Below are 23,193 nucleotides of genomic sequence, written 5' to 3' on the forward strand. Positions count from 1 at the left end.
TGGTGCGTTCCTGTGCCTCCCTCCCCGGGTGCCCTGCCTGCCGGCCCGAAGGCACTGGGCGAAGGGTGTGTGTCTGGGGTGTGGGACCAGGACGGGGGCACTCGGGAAGGCAGAGGAATCAAGTTGGCAGGACGGGGGATGGCCAGGGGGTGGGGGGCTCCCCCCGGGAGCCCCTCTCATGTAAACTAAGTTGCTGGTGAAATGGCGGTGTCTCTTCACAGCTCGCGGTCACGGGGGTGCGGTAGAGTGGGGGAGGGGGGCACGGGAGGGCAGCGTGGCCCCTTCTGGGGTGGGTCTGGGCTTTTTTTGGTTTTCTCACTTGGCACATCCTTCAAAACGCAGACAGTCACCCCCTTCACGGGGCGGTGTTCCCTGGAGTCGGGGAGGGGGTGTCGGTGAGCTTTGGAGTTCAGTGGTGGTGGTGGGGGGGTGGCTGAGAGGTTCTGGGCGGCCAGACTACTCGCTGGCTTTGGTGCCGTTGAAGTCCGAGTCCCGGCCGTCCAGCTCCTCGTCCGAGCCGTCCGCGTTCTCGATGACCCGACGGCCCCCTGACCTCCTCGAGGGCACCAGGCTGGGCTCATTACCGCGTCTGTGGGTTAGAAGGAAAAACGGGTTTCCTGAGCACGGAGGCCAGGTGGGGGTGGGGGTCACTCTTGTAAGGCAGGACCACAGGTGGGGGGACAGTCAGGCTGCCCCGGCTGGGATGAGCGGGGAAGGGTGGCCAGAGCAGCCGGCTGACCAATGCGCCCTGTGTGTCAGGACGGGGGTTTGGTCCCCCGGGCCCCGTGAGACAAAGGTCTGGCTGGGTCCTCTGCTGACCCACAGGGTCTGTTCCTCTCTGATTTCTTTGGCAAGATGGACAAAGTCCTGTGGTCACAACTGGTCCCCGTGCTTCATAGGCCCATGGGGCGGGTGGACAGGCAAGACCAGCCCCCGTGGCCTTCGAGGGGGACGCGGGGAAAGGTTTTAGTTTTTTTTCTTTTTGGGTCACACCCAGTGGTGCTCAGGGGTTCCTCCTGGCTCTGCACTCAGGAGTTACTCCTGGCAGTGCTTGGGGGACCCTCTGGGATGCTGGGAATCGAACCCGGGTTGGCCGTGTGCGAGGCAAACACCCTCCCAGCTGTACTATCGCTCCAGCCCCAGGTTTTAGTTTTTCGGTTGGTGAAAGGTGGCAGCTTGGCGAGGGACGAGGTGGCTGCAGGCGTGACAGGAGGACGCGGGCATTCTGTCTCAAGGACAGACTCGCACCCCTGCTCCGAGGGGCTGCACCCACTCGCCCCGAGTGCTCCGGGGTGCATGGGGAAGAAATGAACTCAGACCCGATGACCAGGTTCCAGGCCCTTTGTCTCCACCCTGACTGACCCCTCCTCCACACCGGGTGGCACTGGCCGTCCGGGTGAGCCCTGCCGTGCCCGGGGTGTGAGGTGGCATGCCAAGGTCACACACAGGCCCTTGTACGCGAGGTGTGTGTGCCACCCTGCCCGCCACTGGGCTGCTCAGAGGAACGTTCACTCACAGGCACGCAGGACCCCGACCCCTGGCAAGCGGGAGGGAAGGAAGTGAGGGACCCGGTCCACTCGCCCTCCAGGGAGGCCGCAGGACGGACGCCCGGTCACCTCACAGGGGAGTGAGTTCCAGGCAGGTGGGCTCTGCCGCAACCCGGGGCAGCAGTCAGGAGGAAATACTTCAAGTTGGTGACCTCCCCAGTGGAGGAGCCCAAGCTTACTTCGCGGGCATCCGATAGGAGTTTCTAGGCCCCCAGCGCCCTTCCCGTGACCCTCTCTGCCAGGGACCTGACGTCTCCTTCGTCACCCCGTTTCCCAAGGGGCTGTATTCCACACAGCCCAGGGGCAGGACGGGTGCCTGTGGGGGGCTGGGGGCGGGGGCAGCTGTGTGGCTCGCCCTGGCCCTCCAGCGTCCTTCCGCCCCTCTGGTCCCCGTGAGGTCTCGGGGGGCAGGGCTACGGGGCCTAACCCGAGCTGGAAGCCCTCACTGCATTGTTCGGTTCTTTTGGGTATTGTTTGGAGGGGTCACACCTGGCAGGGTGCCCGCAGCAGCCCCAGGGGGGCCGGAGGATGGACGCTGGGGGACCCAAGTGGACAGTGCAGGGACCCCGCCCTCGGGGCCGTCTCCCGGCTGCAAGAGCGTATCTGCTTACTAGATGGGCTTGGGTGCAGGTCCCGAGAGTTGGGGGAGAGTCGGGGATTCAGGTCCCGAGACACTGTTTGTGTCTCGGATGTTCCACGACCCTCCAGCGAGCCCCTGTGCCTGGCTCGCCCCCAGATGCTGTTAGGAGGGTCCCCGCCACCCTGGGTTTGTCCAGAGGCTCCAGATGCCTGCTGAGGCCTGGCCCAGCGCCACGGATTTGAGCAGCACCAGCAAAGCCGACGTTCTCCAGAAGAGACCTTGGATTCCAGCCTGGGCTGGTTTCCGGAGGACGAGGAGGAAGGGGAGGACGGGGAGGAGGAGCGAGGCCGCCTCCTTCGCCCAGGAGAAGCGCGTGGTCCCCGTGCCGGGGGGCAGGAGGCCTCCGCCCGCGTCCTCAGAGCCGGGCGTGCCCGTGAGCCACCCACCGGGGTGCGGGCAGTGCCCTGAGCCCTGGCTGGCCGCCCCGCACCCAGCGCCCGCTTTAGCTCCTGGTGAGAGCATAGGGGGTGAGGCCCTGGGGGCAGCCAGCTAGGCTGCGCTGTGCCGGCCGCTCACTCCGAAGCCCCCCAACACCCCGTCCCGAGGTGCTCCAGCCGGCCAGTGCTCCAGCCGGCCACAGCGCTGCCCACACACGCAGGTGAGAACGCTCCAGCCGCTCGCCCGGGTGCAGCCTGGGAAACTTCCGGGAGGTTCAGAGGCAAAGCGGGGAAGGAGGAGAGTGGGCCTGGCGTGGGCCTGGCGTGGGCCTGGCGTGGCCCCGGCTCCTGCGGGCTGAGCGCTCCACGCCCTCAGGTGTGGAAGGGACCCCGGGGATCGGTCCTGGGCCCGGGAGGAGAGGAGAGCGAGCGCCAGCACACACACACGGAGCCCAAGCAACACGCGGGTACCTGTGGTCACTCCGACGCTTCCTGGGGGAGGGGGCCCCTGAAACAGAGAGAGAAGCCCCCGGCCGTCACCACGACGCCGCGGCGCCCTCCTCAGTGAAGGTGAGAGGTTCAGGGGGATGGGCCCACAGTGAGGTGCCAGGAACGGGGCCAGGCGCCCGCAGAGAGCTGGCACCCGTCTTTGCAACGAGAGAGCCGACTTCCGTGCCAGAGAGGGCTTGGGGGTGGGGGGACAGCCCTCCTGTCCTGCCCTCGACCCTCTCCTGGGTCAGCAGGACCCTCGGGAGAGACCCCCAGTGGCTCCATGCCTGGCCTGGCCGCTTCCTTCCTGCCTGTGCGGCCAGTGATGGGTTCTTGTGGGTCTGGGGCTGGGGTCTCTGTCACGCTCGTTCCACAGTGCTCTGGACCGTGAGAGGCAGGAGCAGCCGCCAAGACCCACACACAGCCCAGGGCCTGGCTTTGGGTTGTGCAGATTTAGAAAGGGCAGAAAGGGCCGAAGCCCAGATCCTGTGCACACACACATGCAAACGCATACACATGCAGTATACGTACATGTACATACATGTATACACACACACACCCATGCATGCACACGCACACGCTCACACACATCCATGCGCATGGACTACCCGTGTATGCACACATACACGCAAAACACACGCACACACACAACAGGCACATACATGTAAGCACACATCCACAGCCACAATACACAGGCACACATGCACACATGCACACACACATACACACCCACACGCACCACGCACACAGCACCTCGGCACGGAGGGCAGGCTGTTCGCGTCAGTCCCAGGAAGCAGAACCTCCGGGACACTGTGCTGCAAAACCCTCATTCTCAGTCGCGGAGGGGGTGCAGACGGCCAGAAGGGGGGTGCTGGTCTCCCCACCACCCACCCAGCCTCTGAGGAGGGGGCAGACCATGTCCCAGGGGCTCTGCTGTAAGACCAGCTCCTGCCCAGGACCTGCCCCATCCCCAGCCAGGCCCAGGACCCCGGACAGGTTCTCCCCTCTGAGCGCAGATAGGAGCTGAGGTGACCCGCCCGGCTGGCGGGACCCCTCCCCGGCCCTCACCCCCCTGGGAGTCTCTGGGTGCCCCTTGGTGCTTTCCTGCCACTTCCCAGGTGCCACCAAACTCCAGCTACCTCCTTCCCCCTCCGTCTGGCCGGGGTGGGGCTTGCCGGGAGACGGGGAGCCCCTGTTTGCAGGTGGGCCTGGGCAGGGCTCCCCGTTGATGGCCGAGAACGGCGGGTTTGCACCAGGACAGGCAGGAAGAGGCCAGAGCCCGGGCGTGGGGTGAGAAGACAGGGTGGGGGACACTGCCCCCAGCCTGAAGGGCAGAGGCGCCCCTGCCCGCCTGCTCCATCCCAGACATCAGAGGTGAATGACAAGGCAGGCCTCGGGGCTCACGGCTGGTGTGCGTGTGTGCAGGAGAGAAGGCGGCTCAAGTCCGAGCGGTGAGGGTGAGGCCGGACGTGCCGGGCCGAGTGGGCAGGAGAAAGCAGGCGGCGGCGGCCGGAGGGCCGTGGGCCTCGTGGTACTGACCATGTGAGCGAGACCTGCGCTCTGGCACTGGGGTGAGCAGGAACCCTGGGGGAGCCGAGCCCTAACGCAGAGGGACAGTGGGACCCTCTGGCCACAGGAGTGCCTTGGGGTACTTGGACAGTGGCCGTGCTTGGGGTGCTTGGGGGCTGGCACTGAGCGGGGGACGCACCCCGTGTCGGGGGCCCCGAGTGCAGGAAGCACCTTCCGCTCGCCGAGCTGGGGGGCGCTGGCAGGAAGGGGCTGGGGGAAGGACGTGGGGCTGGGGGCCCCGTATGGCGGGTCGCGAGTCCCAGGAAGGGGCGGGATGTGTGAGAACCCAGGTGGAGGTCTCCTGCCGCGGCTCTGGGGCCGGGGAGGGGGCGCCCAGGTTGTCCGGGCGGGGGCGAGGAGGAGGTGGAGGAGGAGGAGCGGGAGGACTGCAGGGGGAGGCGGGAGAGAGGCGGGCAGTGGCCAGCGGAGTTTCTGGAGCAAACGGCAGAGGCTGCCAGGGCCGGTCGGAGGGAGGGCCCAGCCCAGGCCGAGGCCACTGTGCCCATGACACGTGCATGTAAGCACACACAGGAAGGGAAAGGGGAGCTGGTCCTCCCCGCCGTAGGGGTCAGGTTGGGGTTTTGTTTTGGTTTTGTTCAGGGGTGGATCACACTCGGAGGTGCTCAGGGATCACTCCTGGTGATGTGTGGGGGACCCTGCGGGGCGCCGGGATTGAGCCTGGGTCAGCTGTGTGCTCTCGGGCCGGTCAGGGTTCCGGGTTGGGGTGAGCAGGACGCGAGACCTTGGGCTGGGCTGGGAGACTGGGTGGGAATTCCGGGGTGAGCCCCCTCCCCCCCACTCGCTGGCGCAGGTCGGCATGCCATGCAGTGGGGCTCTGCGGGGTCACAGTCACCCCCACGCCCCCTCCAGCCTGGCTGGCGGCTTCCATGGCGGTGGGGGCCCCGAGGGTCCAGCAGAGGGCAGTGGGCGTCGGCAGGGGAGGAGGACGCGTCAGGAGACAGGGCTGGCCGCCCCCGGGGCAACCCGGCGCTCAGACCCGGAGGGTGCGGGCGGCCGAGTGAGGCCTGGGGAGCTGGGGGCCCCGGCCCGGAGTCGGGGCTGGGAGAGAAGCGGCTGCGCGGGGCCCTGGCGGGCAGCTGTGGGTGCTGGCCTCGCCCCCCCGAGACGCCCGGGAAGAGCAGTTGGGGGGCCGGGGCCTGGCAGGAGCAGGGCCGGGGGGGTCGGGACCCGGCCGCGCGGCCCACCTGAGCTTGCTCTTGAGCGCGGTCACCTCGCGGCCCATGGCCTCGTTGCTCTCGGTGGCCTCGTCCAGCTCGCGCTGCAGCTTCCGGCGGTTGGCGTTGATGCGCTGAGACTCCTCCTCCGCCTCCTCCAGCTGCCGCTTCAGCTGCTTCACCCGCACGTTCCCTTTCTCGGCCTGAGGGGACGGCGGAGGGGGGGGCCAACGAGGGGCGGGGGGAGATGGGGGTGATGAGGGTGATGGTGGTGGCGGGCGATGGTGGAGGTGACTGGGGCGAGGGGCTGACGGGGTGGTGGTGGGGGTGACGGTGGTGTCGGTGGGGCGGATGCAGGGGCCGATGGGCTGATGGTGGGGGTGTTAGTGGGTGATGGTGGAGGTGACTGGGGCGATGGGGCTGATGGGGTGTTGGTGGGGCTGATGGTGGGTGTTGGTGGGGCTGTTGGTGGGTGTTGGTGGGGTGATGGTGGGTGTTGGTGGGGTGATAGTGGGTGTTGGTGGGGTGATGGTGGGGCTGTTGGTGGGTGTTGGTGGGGTGATGGTGGGTGTTGGTGGGGTGATGGTGGGTGTTGGTGGGGTGATGGTGGGTGTTGGTGGGGCTGTTGGTGGGTGTTGGTGGGGTGATGGTGGGTGTTGGTGGGGCTGTTGGTGGGTGTTGGTGGGGTGATGGTGGGTGTTGGTGGGGTGATGGTGGGTGTTGGTGGGGTGATGGTGGGTGTTGGTGGGGCGGATGGAGGGGCCAATGGGCTGATAGTGGGGGTGTTGGCGGTGATGGTGGAGGTGACGGTGAGGCTGATGGGCGGACGGCGGGTGACGGTGGGGTGAGGGGCTGACGGCGGGGGGCGGCGGGGGGGTGAGGGAGGTGGGCGCCGCGGGGCCGCACCTGCTCCTTGTACTGCTCAGCCGCCTTGCGCTCGTCCTCCACCTGCAGCATCACCTCCTTCAGCTTCTTGTCCTTCTGCTTCAGCGCCTTGGCCACGGCCTGCTTCTCTCTGGTGGGGGGAGGAGCAGGGCTGATTCCCGTGCGTCCGAGGGTCAGGGCAAGGGCGCCTGGCCCCGGGAGGGGAACACTGAGCCTCCCTTCCCCCGCCCCGCTGACCCCTGGCACCCACAGGCTCTCATCCCAGAGTCCCCCAACGGGCCGTGGACGAGGCAGGTCAGGTCAGCAGCGGCGGGGCAGGGAGTGGCCACGGGGTCAGCAGCTCACGGGCCACACACAGGCCCCCGGGCGGGTGGGGTGAGGGTCCCGGGAACCGTGAAATCAGACATGGTGGGATTGTAAAGGATGGGGTGACCCTAGGGCCCTGATTTCTTTATTATTTTTTAATTATTTTTTTGCATTCTGGATCACACCCAGCGATGCTCAGGGGCTCCTCCTGGCTCATGCACTCAGGAGTGACTTGTGGGCGCTCCTCAGGGGACCCTAGGGGATGCTGGGACCAAACCCGGGTCGGCTGCGTGCCAGGCAGACGCCCTCCCGCTGTGCTATCGCTCTGGCCCCTGGGCCCCGATTGGAGACCATCCCCACCCCGTCTGCCTGTGATGAAGGTGATGAAGGCACTTCCGCACACGCGCCTCCACAGCTGTCCTGGGGCGGCTGAGGACCAGCCGTGTCCCCGCAGCGCAGCCAAGAGGCCGCCTTGTCCGTGCTCACCCGGGTTAGAGACGGTTTCTCCCAGGTCCTTGCCGGGGCGTGGGAGGGGGTCCCCCAACCCTGCTGTATCTGGGTGCCCCGGCCCTGGCTCCCCAGCTGGCTGTCCGGGGGCCCCCCACCCCCGTCCGCACCTGGCCTCCTGGTCCAGCTGCTCCTCCAGCTGCGCCACCTTGGCCTCCAGCGAGGCGATGGTGGTCTTGAACTTGGACCTGACGGCGCCCTCCATCTCCTGCAGCTTGCCCCGGAGCTCCTTGTTCTGCCGCTCCAGCTGCTGCCGGGCGCTCTCGTTCTTCTGCGCCGCGCTGCGCTCCGTGGCCAGCTCGCCGCTGAGTTGCTCGGCCTGCGGGAGGGGTGGGGCAGGCAGGGGCTGGGCGGGGGAGCTGCGGCTCCGGTCGCCCCCCATCGCTCCTGCAGCCCTGAACCCCCCTCCCCGCTCCTTCCTGGGGCTCCTCCGAGGACCCCGGGCCCCCCACCCCCGACAGCTGGCGCTCAGTGGCGTCGCCCGAGCTGCCCTCCGCCGCCCCCCTCGCCGCACCTGCTGGGAGGCCTTGCGCGCCCCGCTCGCTCAGGGCCTCCGTGTTGCTCTGCTCCTCCTCCAGCTCCTCCTCCAGCTGCGCGATCCGGGCCTCCAGCCGCCGCTTGTCGTCCTGCAGCGTGTTCCTGGCGGGGGGCCGGGAGGAAGGGCAGATGCAGGCGGGCTCGGGGCACCCCCATCCTCCCCGGAGGAGGGCATGGGGAGGAGGACCGGCTCCTTCTCCTGAGGCCCAGGGCCTGAGAGAAACTCTCGACCCCTGCCCGGCCCCCGTGGGCGGGTGAGACCCTGCCCCAGACCCTGCCCGCCCGGGCTTGGGGGGCTCAGGCTTGCTCGCACCTCCCGGACACGCTGCTGGCCAGCTCCTCGGCCAGCTCGTCCTTCTCCAGGTCCGCCTGCTTGCGAGCCCGCTCAGCCGCCGCCAGGTCCTGCGGGGAGGGGAGGACAGGGCACCCGCTGGGACCCGGGCAGGTCCTGGTGCGTCTCCGAGCTCGGGGACACGCGCCGCGGGGCCGGCCGCCAGAGCAGGCCGCGCGTCTCCCTCCCTGGCACCCGGGGCCGCTGGGGGGTGGGCTGGCGGGCACCCCTCCCCCCCGCAGCGGGACGCAGCCGCACCTCCTGCAGCTGCATGAGCTCGGCCTCCAGGCTCTTGGCTTTCTTCTCGTTCTCCTTGGCCGTGGCAAAGACCTCCTCGCGGGACGCACGGGCATCCTCCAGCTCCCTCTGGAAGTCCTTCATCTGGGCCTGCGGGGCCCCAGGGGGCGGTTTAGACGGCCTCACCCCCCGACACGAACACACGCGCACACACGGCCCTGCCTCACAAGTGCACGTGCCTACACGGGGCTCCATCCCCAACACATGTGCACATACACACGCTGGGTCCCGTTCCCCTGATACGTACACACACGCACACCCCGACCCATTCCCCCGACACATGCACACACAGACTCACACGGCCCCAGACCCCAACATGCACACACATACACACATACTGGGCCCCCATCCTCCCAACACACACACACACACACACACACACATATACATACACACACAATATATATATACGCATATATACACATGGCCCCCGTTCCCTCATATGTGCATATGTGCACGCGCACACACACACTGGGCCCCATTACCCCCACACACGCACACACATACACGCACACACACACTGGGCCCCATTACCCCGACACACACACACGCACGCACACACACACACAGACTTCTGGATCCCCGTGCACAATCAGCGGAGGGGCTGCTCCATCCCTGGGTGGAAACTGGGTCTGATCAGCGTGTGGGCGTGTGTCTGCTGGGCGAACCCCCGAGCCCTCACCCCGCACTGCCCCCACCCCTGCAGTTTGGTTCTGGGGCCACACCTGTAGTGTGTGCGGGCAGGGGTCAAGCCCGGGGGGCTTCCGGCCGAGCAGGACACTGCCGGCTCCGGCCCCCTGCAGTTCCTTGGCGCTGGGTTTTGCTGTCCTCGCCGTGGGGCCCCCGGAGGCCCCGCACCCACCTGCAGCTTCCGAAGCTGCTTGATGGCCTCCTCGCGGCCCTTGACGGCCGAGTCCGCCTGCAGCTCCAGGTCCTTCAGGTCCCCTTCCAGCTTCTTCTTGGCCGCCGCCGCCAGTGCCCGCTGCTTCCGCTCGTCCTCCAGTTCCGTCTCGTACTCGTGGAGCTGAGGGGCAGGCGAGAGGTGGGGTGGGGACGCAGACCCCCGCGGGGTGGGAGGCGAGCCGCCAGGCAGCCCCACCCGCACCCCGCGGGCCCTGGCCCCCCACCGCGTCCGGACCCCCGCGCCCAGCTCACCTGCCGCTGCATCTGCCGCCGCTTCTCCTCGTTCTGCTCCTCCCGCGCCTGCAGGTCGCGCTCAAACTGGCCCTTGAGCGCCTGCATGTTGACCTCCAGGCGCAGCTTGGCGTCCTCCGTGGCCTGCAGCTCGTCCTCCAGCTCCTCCAGCTGCGTCTTCATCTCCTCCATCTGGGCCTCCAGTGCCCGCTTGGACTTCTCCAGCTCGTGGACCTGGCGGGGAGAGGGGCAGGGGCCACGAGGCGGGGTGGGGGGCAGCTCAGACCCCCGCCCGTCTCCTGCCCAGGACAGGGAGGGTCGGGCAGCGCCAGCCCAGGACCACTTACAATCCTTTTATTATTGTTTTAATTACATATCTATTTTAATTTTATTTGCTTTTTGGGTCACACCCGGCGATGCACAGGGGTTCCTCCTGGCTCATGCACTCAGGAATTATTCCTGGCTGTGCTCGGGGGACCCTATGGGACGCTGGGAATCGAACCCGGGTTGGCTGCCTGCCAGACAAACACCCTCCCCGCTGTGCTGTCGCTCCAGCCCGCGACTTACGTTCTTGCCCACATCGTCCTTGGAGCTGACCAGGTCCTCCATCTCGGCCCGCAGCATCTTGTTGGCTCGCTCCAGCTCCTCCTTGGCCTCCAGGGTTTCCTCGAGGGCCCGCGCCAGGGACAGCGCCTTGGTCTCCTTCTCCCGGGCCTCCGCCTCGGCCCGGTCCCTCTCATCAGCGTATTTGGAAGAGATGTTCTTCTCCTCGGCCAGCAGCTGCCAACGGGAAGCAGGAGTGAGCGGTCGGCCTGCACCTGCTTTATGTATTTTTTTTGCAACCCCCCCCCCCCCCGCCACCACAAAGAGCTGACAGGATTCTTCAATACCATGTGGCCGGATATTCATAAGGGGGTGGGGGGCACCAGGCTCACAGACACCCACCAAATGCTTTCAAGACTGAGAAATAGGAAGGGGAAGAGTAGGATTTTTTAAACTGGTTTGTTTAGGGCCCCGCCTGGCGGTGCTCAGGGCTTCCTCCTTCTCCTTGGCCCTGCCCTGGCAGGGGTCCCTCCAGCCAGGTCTGTGAGGTGCTGGGGATCGAACCGGGGCTGGTCACAGACAAGGCCAGCATCATCCTTACTGTGCTAACTTACCCGAAAGGGTTGATTTGATGATTTGATGGGTTTTTTTTCTTTTTTTTCTTTTTGGGTCCCACCCGGCGATGCACAGGGGTTCCTCCTGGCTCTGCACTCAGGAGTTACTCCTGGCGGTGCTCAGGGGACCATATGGGATGTTGGGAATCGAACCCGGGTCAGCCACAAGCAAGGCAAACGCCCTACCTGCTGTACTATCTCTCCAGCCCCATCTTTCTATTTCTTAATCTATCTTTCTTTCTTTCTTTTTTCGCTTTTTGGGTCACACCCGGTGATGCACAGGGATTACTCCTGACTCTGCACTCAGGAGTTACTCCTGGCGGTGCTCAGGGGACCATATGGGATGCTGGGAATCGAACCCGGGTCGGCCGCGTGCAAGGCAGACGCTCTACCTGCTGTACTATCTCTCCAGCCCCAGCTTTCTATTTCTTAATCTTTCTTTCTTTCTTTCTTTCTTTCTTTCTTTCTTTCTTTCTTTTTTCTTTTTGGGTCACACCCGGTGATGCACAGGGGTTACTCCTGGCTCTGCACTCAGGAATTACTCCTGGGAATTACTCCTGGCGATGCTCGGGGGACCCCATGGGATGCTGGGAATCGAACCCAGGTCGGCCGCGTGCAAGGCAAATGCCCTCCCCGCTGTGCTATCGCTCCAGCCCTTGAGGGAGACTTTAAGGGGACGGTTTGACAGCCCAGAACCCGCCCACGTTGAATCTCCTCTCAGGGCGGAGAATGGGGGCGGCTTGCGGCCAGGCTCCCACCCAGGCCCCGAGTGTCTCCCCCGACTGCCCGCTCCCCTGCACCTGATCGAACTTCTTCTGCTTCTTCTCCAGGTTGGACACCAGTTGGCGCTGGTTGTCCAAGTCCACGAGCAGGTCGTCCAGCTCCTGCTGAAGCCTGTTCTTGGTCTTTTCCAGTTTGTCGTAAGCGGCCGCCTTCTCCTCGTACTGCTGCGTGAGGCCCTCGATCTCCTTCTGGAAGCGCTTCTTGCCCTCCTCCAGGGACTCCACGGTGAGGGCGAAGTCCTGCAGTTTCTTCTTGGAGTCGGAGAGCTGAAAGGGCGGTGCCCGGGCTGCGGTGAGCGCTGCGGCAACACGCCGGGGTCCCGCACCGCACAGAGACCGAGACCGGCCCGACACGCACCGCCCGGGGTGGGCAGCTTGGAGGGTGGGGGAGAGACGCGGTGGCCGGGCCCGGGGGTGGGGGGGAGGGGCCGCCCCCCACCCGCCGGCACCTGCATGTTGAGGCTGGACACGTGGCGCTCCAGGTTCTGCTTGGCCTCCGTCTCCTCGTCCAGCTGCTCCTGCAGGCTGTTCCGCTCGTCCTCCAGCTGCCGCAGCTTGGTGGACACGTTCAGCTTCTGCCGCGTCTCCTCCTGAAGCAGCTCCTGGACGAGGGACGGGCAGGTTCCGGGGCGGGGGGGGTGAGGGTCAGCCCCAGGGAAGGCGGCCGCCCACCCGGGTCACCCGCGCCCGCCCGGACACCCACCTGCGTGTCCTGGAGCTGGGAGCTGAGCGATGACACGTCCTTGGCCAGCTTGATGGCCTTGCCCTCGGCCTCACTCAGCATGCCCGTGACGCTCTCCACCTCGCCCTGGGGGGCAGGGGGGACGGCCCTGGTGAGTGGGGCCCTCAACGCACTTCTCCCCACGGAGGAGGAGGCGCCGGAGCCTTTTCCCCACGAGGGGGCGTCCCCGGCCCAAGAGACACCACAAGGCGTGGAGCCCGAGGGGCCGCGCTCTCGGGCCCCCAGGGAAGCGTCCAGCCGGCAGCCTGTGGCCCCTGCTTCAGAGACCCTCCTGGCCTCCCTCGTGGCGGCGCCATCGCTGGGCTCTGGACCCTCTGGAAGGGGCTGTGGTGGTCACCGCCACAGTGGACGGAGACGGAGCCACAGAGAGCCCAGAGCCAGGGGCCTGGGACTCACCCGCCCCCTCCAGCCAGACAGGCACCGTCCAGGGCGCCTGGGCTTGGCCCTCGCCTGCCCTTTCACCTGCCCCGATGGACGGAACCAAAGAGGGACAGCGATGGTGGGAAAGTGGACACGACCAGGGCTGCCGCCACCCACTCTTCCCGCCTAAAGTGACCTGCCCGCCGCCAGCGGCCTCGTCCCCTTCACAAGCAGAGACCCGTGAGGAGGCGGGGGCTGCTCTGCTCCTGGACAGCCCGAGTCCGGCCAGCAGGGTCACCACCACCACCCCCGCCGCCGGCTCAGACACGTTCAGCGTGTCCTGGCCATGACCACATCTCAGGGACAGTTAGACCAGCATGGACACGGGGCTCAGCCCTGAGAGCTGCGACGCACTGGCATCCACAGGACGGAACTGTGTGTGCACGGCAGAGTCCCAGCCGCAGCCCCACCGCAGCGCCCTGGACCCCAGGGCCTTGGCACAAGCCTCACCTGCAATCTATGAAACTCAGGCCCTTGGCACGAGCCTCACCTGCAACCTATGCAACCCAGGGCCCTGGCACAAGCCTCACCTGCAGCCTGCGGACCCCAGGGCCTTGGCACGAGCCTCATTTGCAGCCCACGGACCCCAGGGCCTTGGCACGAGCCTCATCTGTAGCCGCAGACCCCAGGGCCTTGGCACGAGCCTCATCTGTAGCCGCAGACCCCAGGGCCTTGGCACGAGCCTCATTTGCAGCCCACGGACCCCAGGGCCTTGGCACGAGCCTCATTTGCAGCCCGCGGACCCCAGGGCCTTGGCACGAGCCTCACCTGCAGCCTGTGCACCCTGTCGTCCAGCTCGGCCCGGACCCGCTCCCCATCGCTGCACTTGGACTGCAGCTCCTGCAGCTGCGTCTCCAGCTTCTTCCTCTTGTGCTCCACCTCCTGCTTGGCCTGGCCCAGCGACCGCAGCTCGCTCGCCAGGTCCGCCTTCTCCTTCTCCAGCGTCTGTTTGTTCTTGTCCAGGTTCGCCTTGGCCTGGCAGAGCGGGGCGGGGGGTCGGGAGGCGGCGTCAGGCTGCTGTGGTGGAGGCGTCCCCTCTCCCCGCCAGGGCGGACGCCTGGGGGCCGCTCTCCCCTGTGGCCCCTCCAACACCCCACGGGCGCGCAGGACAGGGACGCTCTCAGCCTTGGTGCCCAGGAGGTGACAGGTGACCCCCCTCGGGCTACCGGCGTGTCCCCCTGGGCCTATGGGAAACCCAAGAAACGGAGTCGCCAACATCGAACGAATCTCCCAGATCTGCCCGGCTTCTCTCTTTGTTTCCCTGGATTCGGGCCACCCCCAGCGGGGGCCGAGGGTGGCTCTGATGGGGCTCTGGGTGGCACACGGGGCCAGGATGAACCTGGGCCTTCCGTGGGCACACCTGGGCTCAGCCCGTGGCCTCCCCTCGGCCACCGCCAGCATCTCTGTGTCTGTGGGGCCACATCCGCTGGGGCTCAGGGCTTCCTCCCGGCCGGCTGTGTGCAAGGCACGCACCCTCCCTACTGGTACTAGCTCTCCAGCCCACCAGTTCCTCTTTCTTTTGAGTTTTGGGGGCTGAGTGTGGGGCTACCCCCTGCACTGTACTCAGGAGGTGCTCAGTGGTGCTTGGGGAACCGGGCGCTGCCCAGGGATGAATCGGGCCTTACCTCTGGGACTGTCTCCATGAGCATTTCTTTTTATTTGATTTTTTGGGGGGGGCGATGGGAGAGTTTGGGGCCACGCCCGGCAGTGCTCAGTGCTTACCCTCACTCTGCACTCAGGTCACTCCTGCTGGTGCTCAGGAGGACCCTGTGGAGTGTCAAGCCTGGGGCGTGTCTGGCAGAGACTTCACCCTGCTGTCCCATCTCTCTGGGTGAGTCGCAGCTCTTTTTAGAGAACCAGGGTGCAGCAGGGAGGGCGTCTGCCTTGCCTGTGTCTGACCCGGGTTCGATCCCGGCATCCCATAGGGTCCCCTGAGCACCACCAGGAGTGATTCCTGAGCGCAGAGCCAGGAGGATCCCCTGAGCATCACCGGGGTGACCCAAAACCAAAATTAAATAGAGAGCCAATGTCAGTCAGGACCGTGGAGGTCGATAAAAAGGACAGGGCTGTGGGGGTCACTGAAGTGGACACATCTGTCCTGAGTCAGTGAGTGAGACGCTCAGAACCGGCAAATGCAGGCTGGAGCGATAGTCCAGCGGGGAGGGCATTTGCCTTGCACGCGGCCGTCTCAGGTTCGATTCCCGGCATCCCATAGGGTCCCCCAAGCACCGCCAGGAGTCATTCCTGAGTGCATGAGCCAGGAGGAACCCCTGAGCATCGCCGGGTGTGACCCAAAAAGAAAAAAAAAGAACCAGCAAATGGTACCCTAGGGATCAGACCTCAACTCCATCCCTTTGCCTGACAAGAGCAGCTGGAGGCTCTGGGGCGGGTTCTTCCTCCTGGGCTGCCACTAGCGGCCTCGGGCACAGCCTTCGGGGGTCCCAACCTCTGGCTGGGACCCAGCCTCAGGGGGTGTCCCAGTTCCACCCCGGGGGTCACTCCCCCCCCCCCCCCCCCCGCAGGCCCCATCCCTGTGGTCACCGCCCGCCCCCGCAGGCCCCAGCCCTAGGGTTCCCTCCCAGCCTCCCTGCCCTGTAGGTCCCACCCAGGGGTCCCTGCCCGCCGCTCACCCGCTTGAACTGCTCCAGCTGCTCCGTGAGCTCCTCCACCGCCTGCGTGTGTTTCTGCCGCATCTCCTGCACCTGCGCCTCGTGCGACCGCGTCTCCTCGTCCAGCGCTTTCTTCAGCACCGTCACCTCCTGCTCCCTCTTGGCCCTGGGCCCGAGAGCAAGGGGTGGGCGTCAGACAGGCAGGATCAAGCGCATGAATGTTTTCTTAAGTACGTCTCGGGCTGGGGGACGAGGCACGTTCCAAACCCTGAATTCCAACCACCCCCTCCAACACCAAGTGGTTCCCCCAACCCCAGCATCACTGGGTGTGTCCAGAAAAAACAAAGGTGAACTCGAAGTTTCTGGATACTGATACTGTAACTTGGTATTTCTGGGCCATTCCTCTTGACAGTGCCGTGAATCGTGGTGCCTGAATTCAAAACCCCACCCCTGGAACGTGCCCTTGAGAACCCTGGGGACTGACCACCCCCCAAAAAACACAGGAAGGGACCCCCCCAGATATTAACGGTGGGGGGCCTGAGTTTCAGGCATCTGCTTTGCTCTCATCAAGACATATTTAAGCGCGTCCTACGCTTGTGACCGGAAAAGGGGTCGAGGAATCCTGTTGGGGCGGGAGGGGGATGTTGAGCACCGGCCTGGGCGGCGTGAGGAGAGTTGGATGGCTCCTGCCCAAATGCCCTCGTGCAAGCCCAGCCACGGACAGAGTTTGGGTGCCGGGCAGGACGACAAAGGGCGCGTTCCCCGGTGACGGCACCCCTCAAGTGTGTGGGCGCCAGCCATCGTGAGGACAAAACGTAGAATCGTGCTGGCGGGGGCAGGCCGCCTCACCTCAGCTCCTGCTGGGTGGCCGTGCTGTCCAGCGTGTCCTCCAGCTCCGTCTTCAGCGCCTCCAGCTCCTCGCCCAGGTCCCGCTTCTGCTTCTCGGCCTTGTTCCTGGCCGCCCGCTCCGAGTCCAGGTCCTCCTGGAGGTCCGAGATGTGCCCCTCCAGCTCCCGGATCTTCTTGAGGGCGTTGTTCTTCTGCGCGATTTCGTCATCCAGCCTGCCGGGGACAGGCGGCATCAGGGCCCGGGGGAGAAGGGGTGTCCGTTCTCTCATGGACAGAAGTGGTCTTCCGGGACCCCTCGTCCCTCCTCCCGCCTGAGACACGGCGAGCCCCTCCCTGCTCTGCCCGACCCCTGGCACCTACCCCACGAGGGGAGTTGTGCACACGTGTTGCGTGTACCTCCACCGATGTGTCATGCATGCCTATTGTCCACAGGTATGTGGGCGCCTGTGTGCCTGTGCGTGGATGTGTCCAGCTCTGCACGTGTGTGTCAGTGTGTGTATCTGTGTGCGTGAATGGAAAGCACCAGACCATCAGGACGGCCAGTTCTCAGCGGGGGCTTGAGAGATGCTTTCTGAGCATCAGACACTGAATTTCATTCTATCGCAGATTTTATACCAAATCTTTTTTGCAAAAAAAAAAAAAAAAAGAAAAGAAAAAGGTGTGTGCTCGCGCGCGTGCACGTGTGTGTGACCATTTGTGTCTCTTTTTCTTTTTTAATTGTGCCAGTATCATTTTTTCCCCGAAGCAGAGTGGAGCTGCTAAGAAGCGTCCATGATTTTGCTGTGAAATAGCAGGAAATTCCAGGGGCTGGAGCAATAGCACAGCAGGGAGGGCGTTTGCCTTGCACGCGGCCGACCCGGGTTCGATTCCCAGCATCCCATAGGGTCCCCCCGCCGAGCACCACCAGGAGTAACTCCTGAGTGCAGAGCCAGGAGGAGCCCCTGTGCATTGCCAGGTGTGACCGCCCCCCCCCAAAAGAGCAAAAAACTAGCAGGAAGTTCCTTCACAAGCGCTCTTGTCCTTTCTGCTATCAAGTGGCCAAGCGCCCACTGGGTGCGGGGCGCCTGGCCAGGCGCTCGGGAGGGGGCTGGACAGCGCAGGCCACGAGCGGCAAGGGCCTGCGGGATGGGGGCGCCCTGTGCCTGCTGTCACCGTTGCTGACCCAGCTGCTGGTCTGGGCACGCTGGACGGAAAGGAAGCACAGGCGGGCAGGACAAGCCGCAGGGCAACCAGAGGGCCAAAGTCGCCTGCGGTCGGCCAGACGGGGTAGGCGTCAGCGTCGGGACGACCTTCCCTTGCCCCCAAGGCAGCCGCGTTTCTCTGAGCGGGCCCAGTGTGTGATTCAGGGTTTGGGGTGATCCTTGGCACTGCCCTTTGGCACCAGCCAGCAGGGAAAGATCTGTCTGCCTCACGCTGGGAGGCAGACACGGTCTCAGCCCCCTCGGGGACAGCATCGGCTGCACAGCCGGGCCCCATCGGCCCGCGGCCCGCCAGGGCAGCAGGTGGGGCTGCTGTCACAACCCCACTGAGAGCCAGGAAAGAGGAACCCCGAGGGAAGGGGCTTCCCCAGGCCTGGTGGGCCACGTGTCCGTGGTGGGTGTGGGTCCGTGCTAAGGAGAAGCCCTCAGCAGCTGGGCGCTTGCAAGTGCGAGGCCCTGAGTTCCATGCCCAGCTCCAAAAGAAAAACAAACAACAAAACCCCCAAAACAGGCTGGAGAGATAGCACAGTGGTTAGGGCGTTTAACTTGCACACGGCTGACCCGGGTTCGATTCCCAGCATCCCATATGGTCCCCTGAGCACCGCCAGGAGTGACCCCTGTACATCGCCAGGTGTGACCCAAAAAGAAAAAAAAAAACCCAAAACAGAAGACCTTAATTTGAAAAACAGGCGAGGGGCTGGAGCGGTTTGCCCTGCACATGGCCAACCCGGGTTCGATTCCCAGCATCCCACAGGGTCTCCCAAGCACCGCCAGGAGTGATTCCTTAGCACAGAGCCAGGAATAACCCCTGAGCATAGCCGGGCGTGACCGAAAAGCAAAAATAAATAAATAAATGAAAAACAGACTTGGGAGGAGATTGGCAAGGAGGGGCTTGGGGCGGGGGGTGGGTCCAGCCTCCCGAGGAGTATCTGAGATGCTCACGGGGGCACAGACAGACTGAACCGCCACTGCGGGTAGCCGGGGCAGGGTGGGACCTGGGGGCAGAGAGAAGGGGCTGAGGGGAGGGGGTGGTTCTGCGGGGACAAGCAGCACCCAGGGGTGCCCAGGAGACCTGACCTCTGTGTCCGGGCAGTCCCCGGGGGTCTGAGACTTCAGGAGCCCAGCGGGCGAGGGGTGGCGGGCTGGCCCCGAGGCCTGGCTCCCTGGCCTGCAGGCGGGGACACCCAGGGCGGCCGGCCCGGCTACCTGGCCAGCGCCGCCTGCAGCTCCTCCTCCTTCTTGGCCAGCTGCATCTTGAGCTCCTCGATCTGCGCCTGCAGGTCCTGGATCTGCTCGTGGAAGTCGCTGGCCTCCCCCTCCAGCTTCCGCTTCAGCTTCTCCAGCTCCTGCCGGCCCTTCTCCTCCTTCTTCAGCCGCACTAGGGCACGGCCGGGCTTGTCAGGGGGGGCGTCCCGCCCGCCCGCCCGCCCACCCAGGGGCCCCTCACCCTGCCAGGGCCCCCCACGGCTCCCTGTGGGGAGGGTGTGGACGGGCTGCATGGGGGAGTGAGGGGGAGTTTGCATCTCGTTTCCGAGAAGCCCCAGACCCCGGCTCTCCTCCGCCCACGGGGCTTCACCTTCCAGCTCCGAGATCATGGACTCGTGCTTGTTCTTCAGCTTGGTCAGGTTCTTGGCTTTCTCCTCCTCCTCCGCCAGGTTCGTCGTCAGGTCGCTGATGCGCTCTTCGAGGAGCTTCCGCTCCTGTGGGGGGAGGACGGAGGAGGAAACGTGGGTGGCTCTTCGTCCGTCCGTCCATCCGTCGCCCCCACCCCGGCCAACATTCTCAAAGGCAGGGGACTCCCTTGGGCGGGAGCAGGGCACCTCCTGGCTCCACTGGCACTTCCAGGCGTCGCCCCGGTGGTCCCCAGGACCAGCCCCCCTCCCCGAAAGGAGGCGTTTTTGAACAAGAACCTCCCCAAGTTGGCCAGCTGGGCTGCCTGTCCCAGCCAACGGGACCCTCCTCCCCCTCCCCAATCATACACAGCGCTTCCCACCCCAGCTCCTCTGCATCTGCCTGGGACGTGGAACCTCTCCGTCCAGCCGCTTTGCACGCTTTGAGGTTTCCACGTCAAGGCCACCTCCTCCAGGCAGCCTGGCTGGAAGCCCCTGCCCCGACCCGCTTGAGTTCTGCTCTCACACCGGGGACCATCTGCTTCGGAGCCCGGATCCCCCGGGGGAGCAGGTGGCGACTAGTCGGAAGATCCTAGCTGCCGTCTCCCTAGAGCCGTAGCCCCGAGGGGCCCGCCCCCAGCCCTTGAGGGTGACCGACTCATGCCCTGGTCACAGTCACGTTTCCAGGGGCAGGGCATGTGGGTGGGGGCCCCCGGAACCCCGTGAACCCAGACAAACTCGGACAGTAGGCCGCCCTGCTTATGCCTGACAGGAAGTCGTGCATGGGAAGGGTGCCAGGGTCGGGTGGGCTGGGCCGGGGGCTGCCAGGTGGACGTGGGTTTGCCTTCACGCCACCTGGAGCCCCCCCCCCGGAAATGGAGTTTCTACAATGGGCTCGGTGGCAGCCCGGCTGTGCCAGGACCCAGCGTCAGATCCACGGCCCTTCTGTGTCCAGGTAACGTGACCGAGGGTGGTCGACCTATGCAGTCCCATGAGCATTGCCAGGAGTGATTCCTGAGCACAGAGCCAGGAGTCAGCTCTGAGCAGCACAGGGTGGCTGCAGAGCACAAAAGGGCTGAAAAGTACAAATCAGGCCGCAAGGGGGTCTTCGCTTTGCGTGGCTTCCCATGCCTGATGTGTGGCCCCCGGCCCAGCACCTCCACCCCAGCCCCGAACCCTGGCCCAGCCCCTCTCCGTGCCGCTGCCCGGCCACTCACTTTGGACAGCTTGTTGTTCTGGTCGTCCATGACCAGCATCTCATCCTCCAGTTTCTTGATCTTGGCCTCCGCTGTGACCTTCTCCAGCTGCAGCTTCTGCCTCGCGGCTTCTTCCTCCTCCAGCTGCTCCTCCAGGTCCTGCGTGGGGCGGGAGAAGCCGTTGGTGACCGGCTCAGAGTGGACTCTCTCTCTCTCACAGCGTGGGGGGCAGGCACAGGGGGCCGCGTCTGGGGCGCGTCTGGGAGTTTGCTGCTTCGGGCAAACTCAAGGGGGTTTGATGCGAAGCGTGGGTCTGTTTCGGCCCAAGGCCGGCTGCCCTCCTGCGTTCCCGCTCTCTGTCTCGGTCTCCTCACTTGGCTGGACCTCAGGGACAGTCAGATGGCCCCGGCCACTCATGGTGAGCGATGCCACGTGCAGCCTTCAGGTGACTGCGGCTCCCACCCACATGCTGCCCACAGCCTCCTAAGAGACGCGGCACCACACCTGCCCCGCCTGGACACTCAGAGCCCTGGCCGCGTGGGACATGTTTGTGGTCTCAAGCTGCCACCTTTGGGGCTGTTTAGGCCCAAGACATCAGCTACCTAGCGCAGGTTTTGCTGTCCAAGTCCACCCATTTGCACTCCAAATTCACCCTTTTGCCAACTGGTCAATAACATTCAGTCCTGAAGATCAAATTTTCCCACAAAAAAATCCGCCTATCAAGTGCTAATAATTCCAGATTGCCCGAGCCCAGGAATAAAAATCACCAAAAACAACAAGAACAACAACAAAACACCAAAACATTATTATATTATTTCACTCACTTGTCCCTCAAGAAGAATCCAATTTTCAAGAGTGAATTTGACTCCACAGGGTGAATTTGTTTTGGCAAGAGGGTGAATCTGATTTGTAAATGGGTTCGAGGAAGATTTGATTCACAAATGGGTGAATTTGATTTACAAATGGGTGAATTTGATTTACAAATGGGTGAATTTGATTTGCAAATGGGTGAATTTGATTTGCAAAGAGTGACTAGTTTGCAAAAGAGTCGCTTTGATTGGCAAAAGACTGAAGCTGATTTGTGAAAATGGTGGGTCTGGAGTGTGAATACTGCACAATGACCCCTTCCGTTAGGGACGCTAAGAAGAGAGAAGTGTTAGCACATAAAATAATGGGGCAGAACAGGCTCTAATCCTAGCTCTACTGTGAGGACTGTTCCTCTCCAAGCCTCTCCCTGCCCAGTAGTGGCTTGTGGCAAAGACCACGCCTCGAGGGAGGGGGCGGCGCCCCCGCGGTGCCTACCAGCATCTGCTGCGCCATCTTCTTCCTCTCTGCCTGCAGCTGCTGGCCTCTGTCTTCCTCCTCCTCCAGGCGGGCCTCCATCTCGTGCAGGATCTCCTCCAGTTCCTGCTTCTTGGCCGCCAGCCGGACGCGCATCTCCTCGGCCTCGGCGTACAGCTCCGTCTCCGCCTGGAGCTGCTCCTGCAGCTGGTTCTTCTCCTCGGACAGCTGCAGGTGGGGGTGGGCGGCAGGGGGTCAGGGGACGTCCCCCTCTCCCCCGCCACGCCTCCCTCTGCCGTCCCGGCCGGGCGGGTACCTGCGTGTGCTTCTGCTCCAGCTCCTTGAGCTCCGTCTCTGCCTTCTGCTGCCGCTCCTTGATCTTCTGCAGCTCGTCCTCCTTGGCCTGCATCTCCTCCTCCTGCCGCGTCACCTGGAGCAAGGGCTTGACCTGCGAGCACAGTGTGGACACGCACGTCACGCGCGGGCCAGACATGCTCTCACGATGAATCTGTGCTTTTCGGGTTTTAGAATCCGGCCCCATCTGCACCCCAAGGAGGTGAGAGCTAGTGTCAGCCGGTTTCAGCAGGGTACCAGGGTGAAAGGTACCGCTGGCTTCCACTGCGGCTCCTGGATGTTCTATTTCCTTCCTTCCTTCCTTCCTTCCTTCCTTCCTTCCTTCCTTCCTTTCCTTCCTTCTTTCCTTTGCTTCCTTCCTTTGTTCCTTCCTCCCTCCCTCCCTTCCTTCCTTCTTTCCCTCCCTCCCTCCTTCCTTTCTTCCTTCCTTTCGTTCCTGTGTCACACCCGGCAATGCCCAGGGGTTCCTCCTGGCTCTGCACTCAGGAATCACTCCTGGCGGTGCTCGGGGGACCCTGTGGGATGCCGGGGATCGAACCCAGGTTGGTTGCGTGCAAGGCAAATGCCCTCCCCGCTGTGCTATCTCTCCAGCCCTTCCTGAACATTCCTGAACATCCGCACAAATCACAGAACTGCGCCTCTGAAATAGACTCGTGCCAAGGCTGGGAAGCCCTAATGAGAGAAATTGGAAAAGGGGGACAGTGAACGAAGGACCTGTGCCTCCTTGCTTCTCACCCACCCCCACATCAGTCCCGCAGACAGTTACCGCGAAACCGATGCAGTTCCCTCACGGGGAAAAGGCTGATAACCCCTTGTAGGCAGGATCTCCATCCTGGTCCCTAGTGCGGGCCTTAGCATTTCCTGATAACCCTGTGCTGCTCAGGGCTGACTCCTGGCTCTGTGCTCAGGAATCCCTCCTGGCAATGCTCAGGGGACGGGATAGGTTGATGCCGGGATGGCACCTGGGTCGGCCGTGTGCAAGGCCGATGCTCTGCCCACTGCATCACGGCTCTGGCCCTTCTTCGAAGCCTCTGGTTGGAAGCATGTGGGACAGGCTCCTGGGCACGCCCCCGGCTGTGATGGGGGCGTGGGGGCCCCTCCCAAGGCTGCTCCCCGCAGCCGGGCATGGCCGGGCTCTCTCTGAGCCGCGTCCCCCGCCCCTCACCCCACTGTGGCTTCCGGCGCTGGCAACTAAGACCG

At 64.5% G+C, this 23,193-nt stretch overlaps 2 protein-coding genes across 2 annotated transcripts in view; one reads left to right on the forward strand and one right to left on the reverse strand.

Annotated features, from left to right (window-relative positions):
* The window catches only part of NDE1 (nudE neurodevelopment protein 1), a 35,201-nt gene extending 23,098 nt beyond the window's left edge, over window positions 1–12,103 (forward strand). The window contains exon 9 of the mRNA XM_056130869.1: window positions 11,866–12,103. Within this exon, the coding sequence (XP_055986844.1) occupies window positions 11,866–11,875 (10 nt within the window). The 3' untranslated portion in view covers window positions 11,876–12,103. The remainder of the gene's footprint in view (window positions 1–11,865) is intronic.
* MYH11 (myosin heavy chain 11) overlaps window positions 456–23,193 on the reverse strand; it is a 67,478-nt gene continuing 44,740 nt past the window's right edge. Inside the window, 22 exon segments of the mRNA XM_056130866.1 lie at window positions 456–589; window positions 5,828–6,000; window positions 6,704–6,812; window positions 7,606–7,814; window positions 8,010–8,030; window positions 8,032–8,134; window positions 8,346–8,434; window positions 8,622–8,750; window positions 9,523–9,684; window positions 9,816–10,028; window positions 10,362–10,574; window positions 11,752–12,000; window positions 12,183–12,335; window positions 12,437–12,541; window positions 13,664–13,870; window positions 15,526–15,670; window positions 16,354–16,566; window positions 18,759–18,930; window positions 19,129–19,252; window positions 20,380–20,517; window positions 21,661–21,867; window positions 21,956–22,087. Coding sequence (XP_055986841.1) covers window positions 457–589; window positions 5,828–6,000; window positions 6,704–6,812; window positions 7,606–7,814; window positions 8,010–8,030; window positions 8,032–8,134; window positions 8,346–8,434; window positions 8,622–8,750; window positions 9,523–9,684; window positions 9,816–10,028; window positions 10,362–10,574; window positions 11,752–12,000; window positions 12,183–12,335; window positions 12,437–12,541; window positions 13,664–13,870; window positions 15,526–15,670; window positions 16,354–16,566; window positions 18,759–18,930; window positions 19,129–19,252; window positions 20,380–20,517; window positions 21,661–21,867; window positions 21,956–22,087 — 3,399 coding nt within the window. The 3' untranslated portion in view covers window position 456.

Source organism: Sorex fumeus, unplaced genomic scaffold, assembly GCF_029834395.1.
Source record: "Sorex fumeus unplaced genomic scaffold, SorFum_2.1 ptg000082l, whole genome shotgun sequence".
NCBI lineage: Eukaryota > Metazoa > Chordata > Mammalia > Eulipotyphla > Soricidae > Sorex > Sorex fumeus.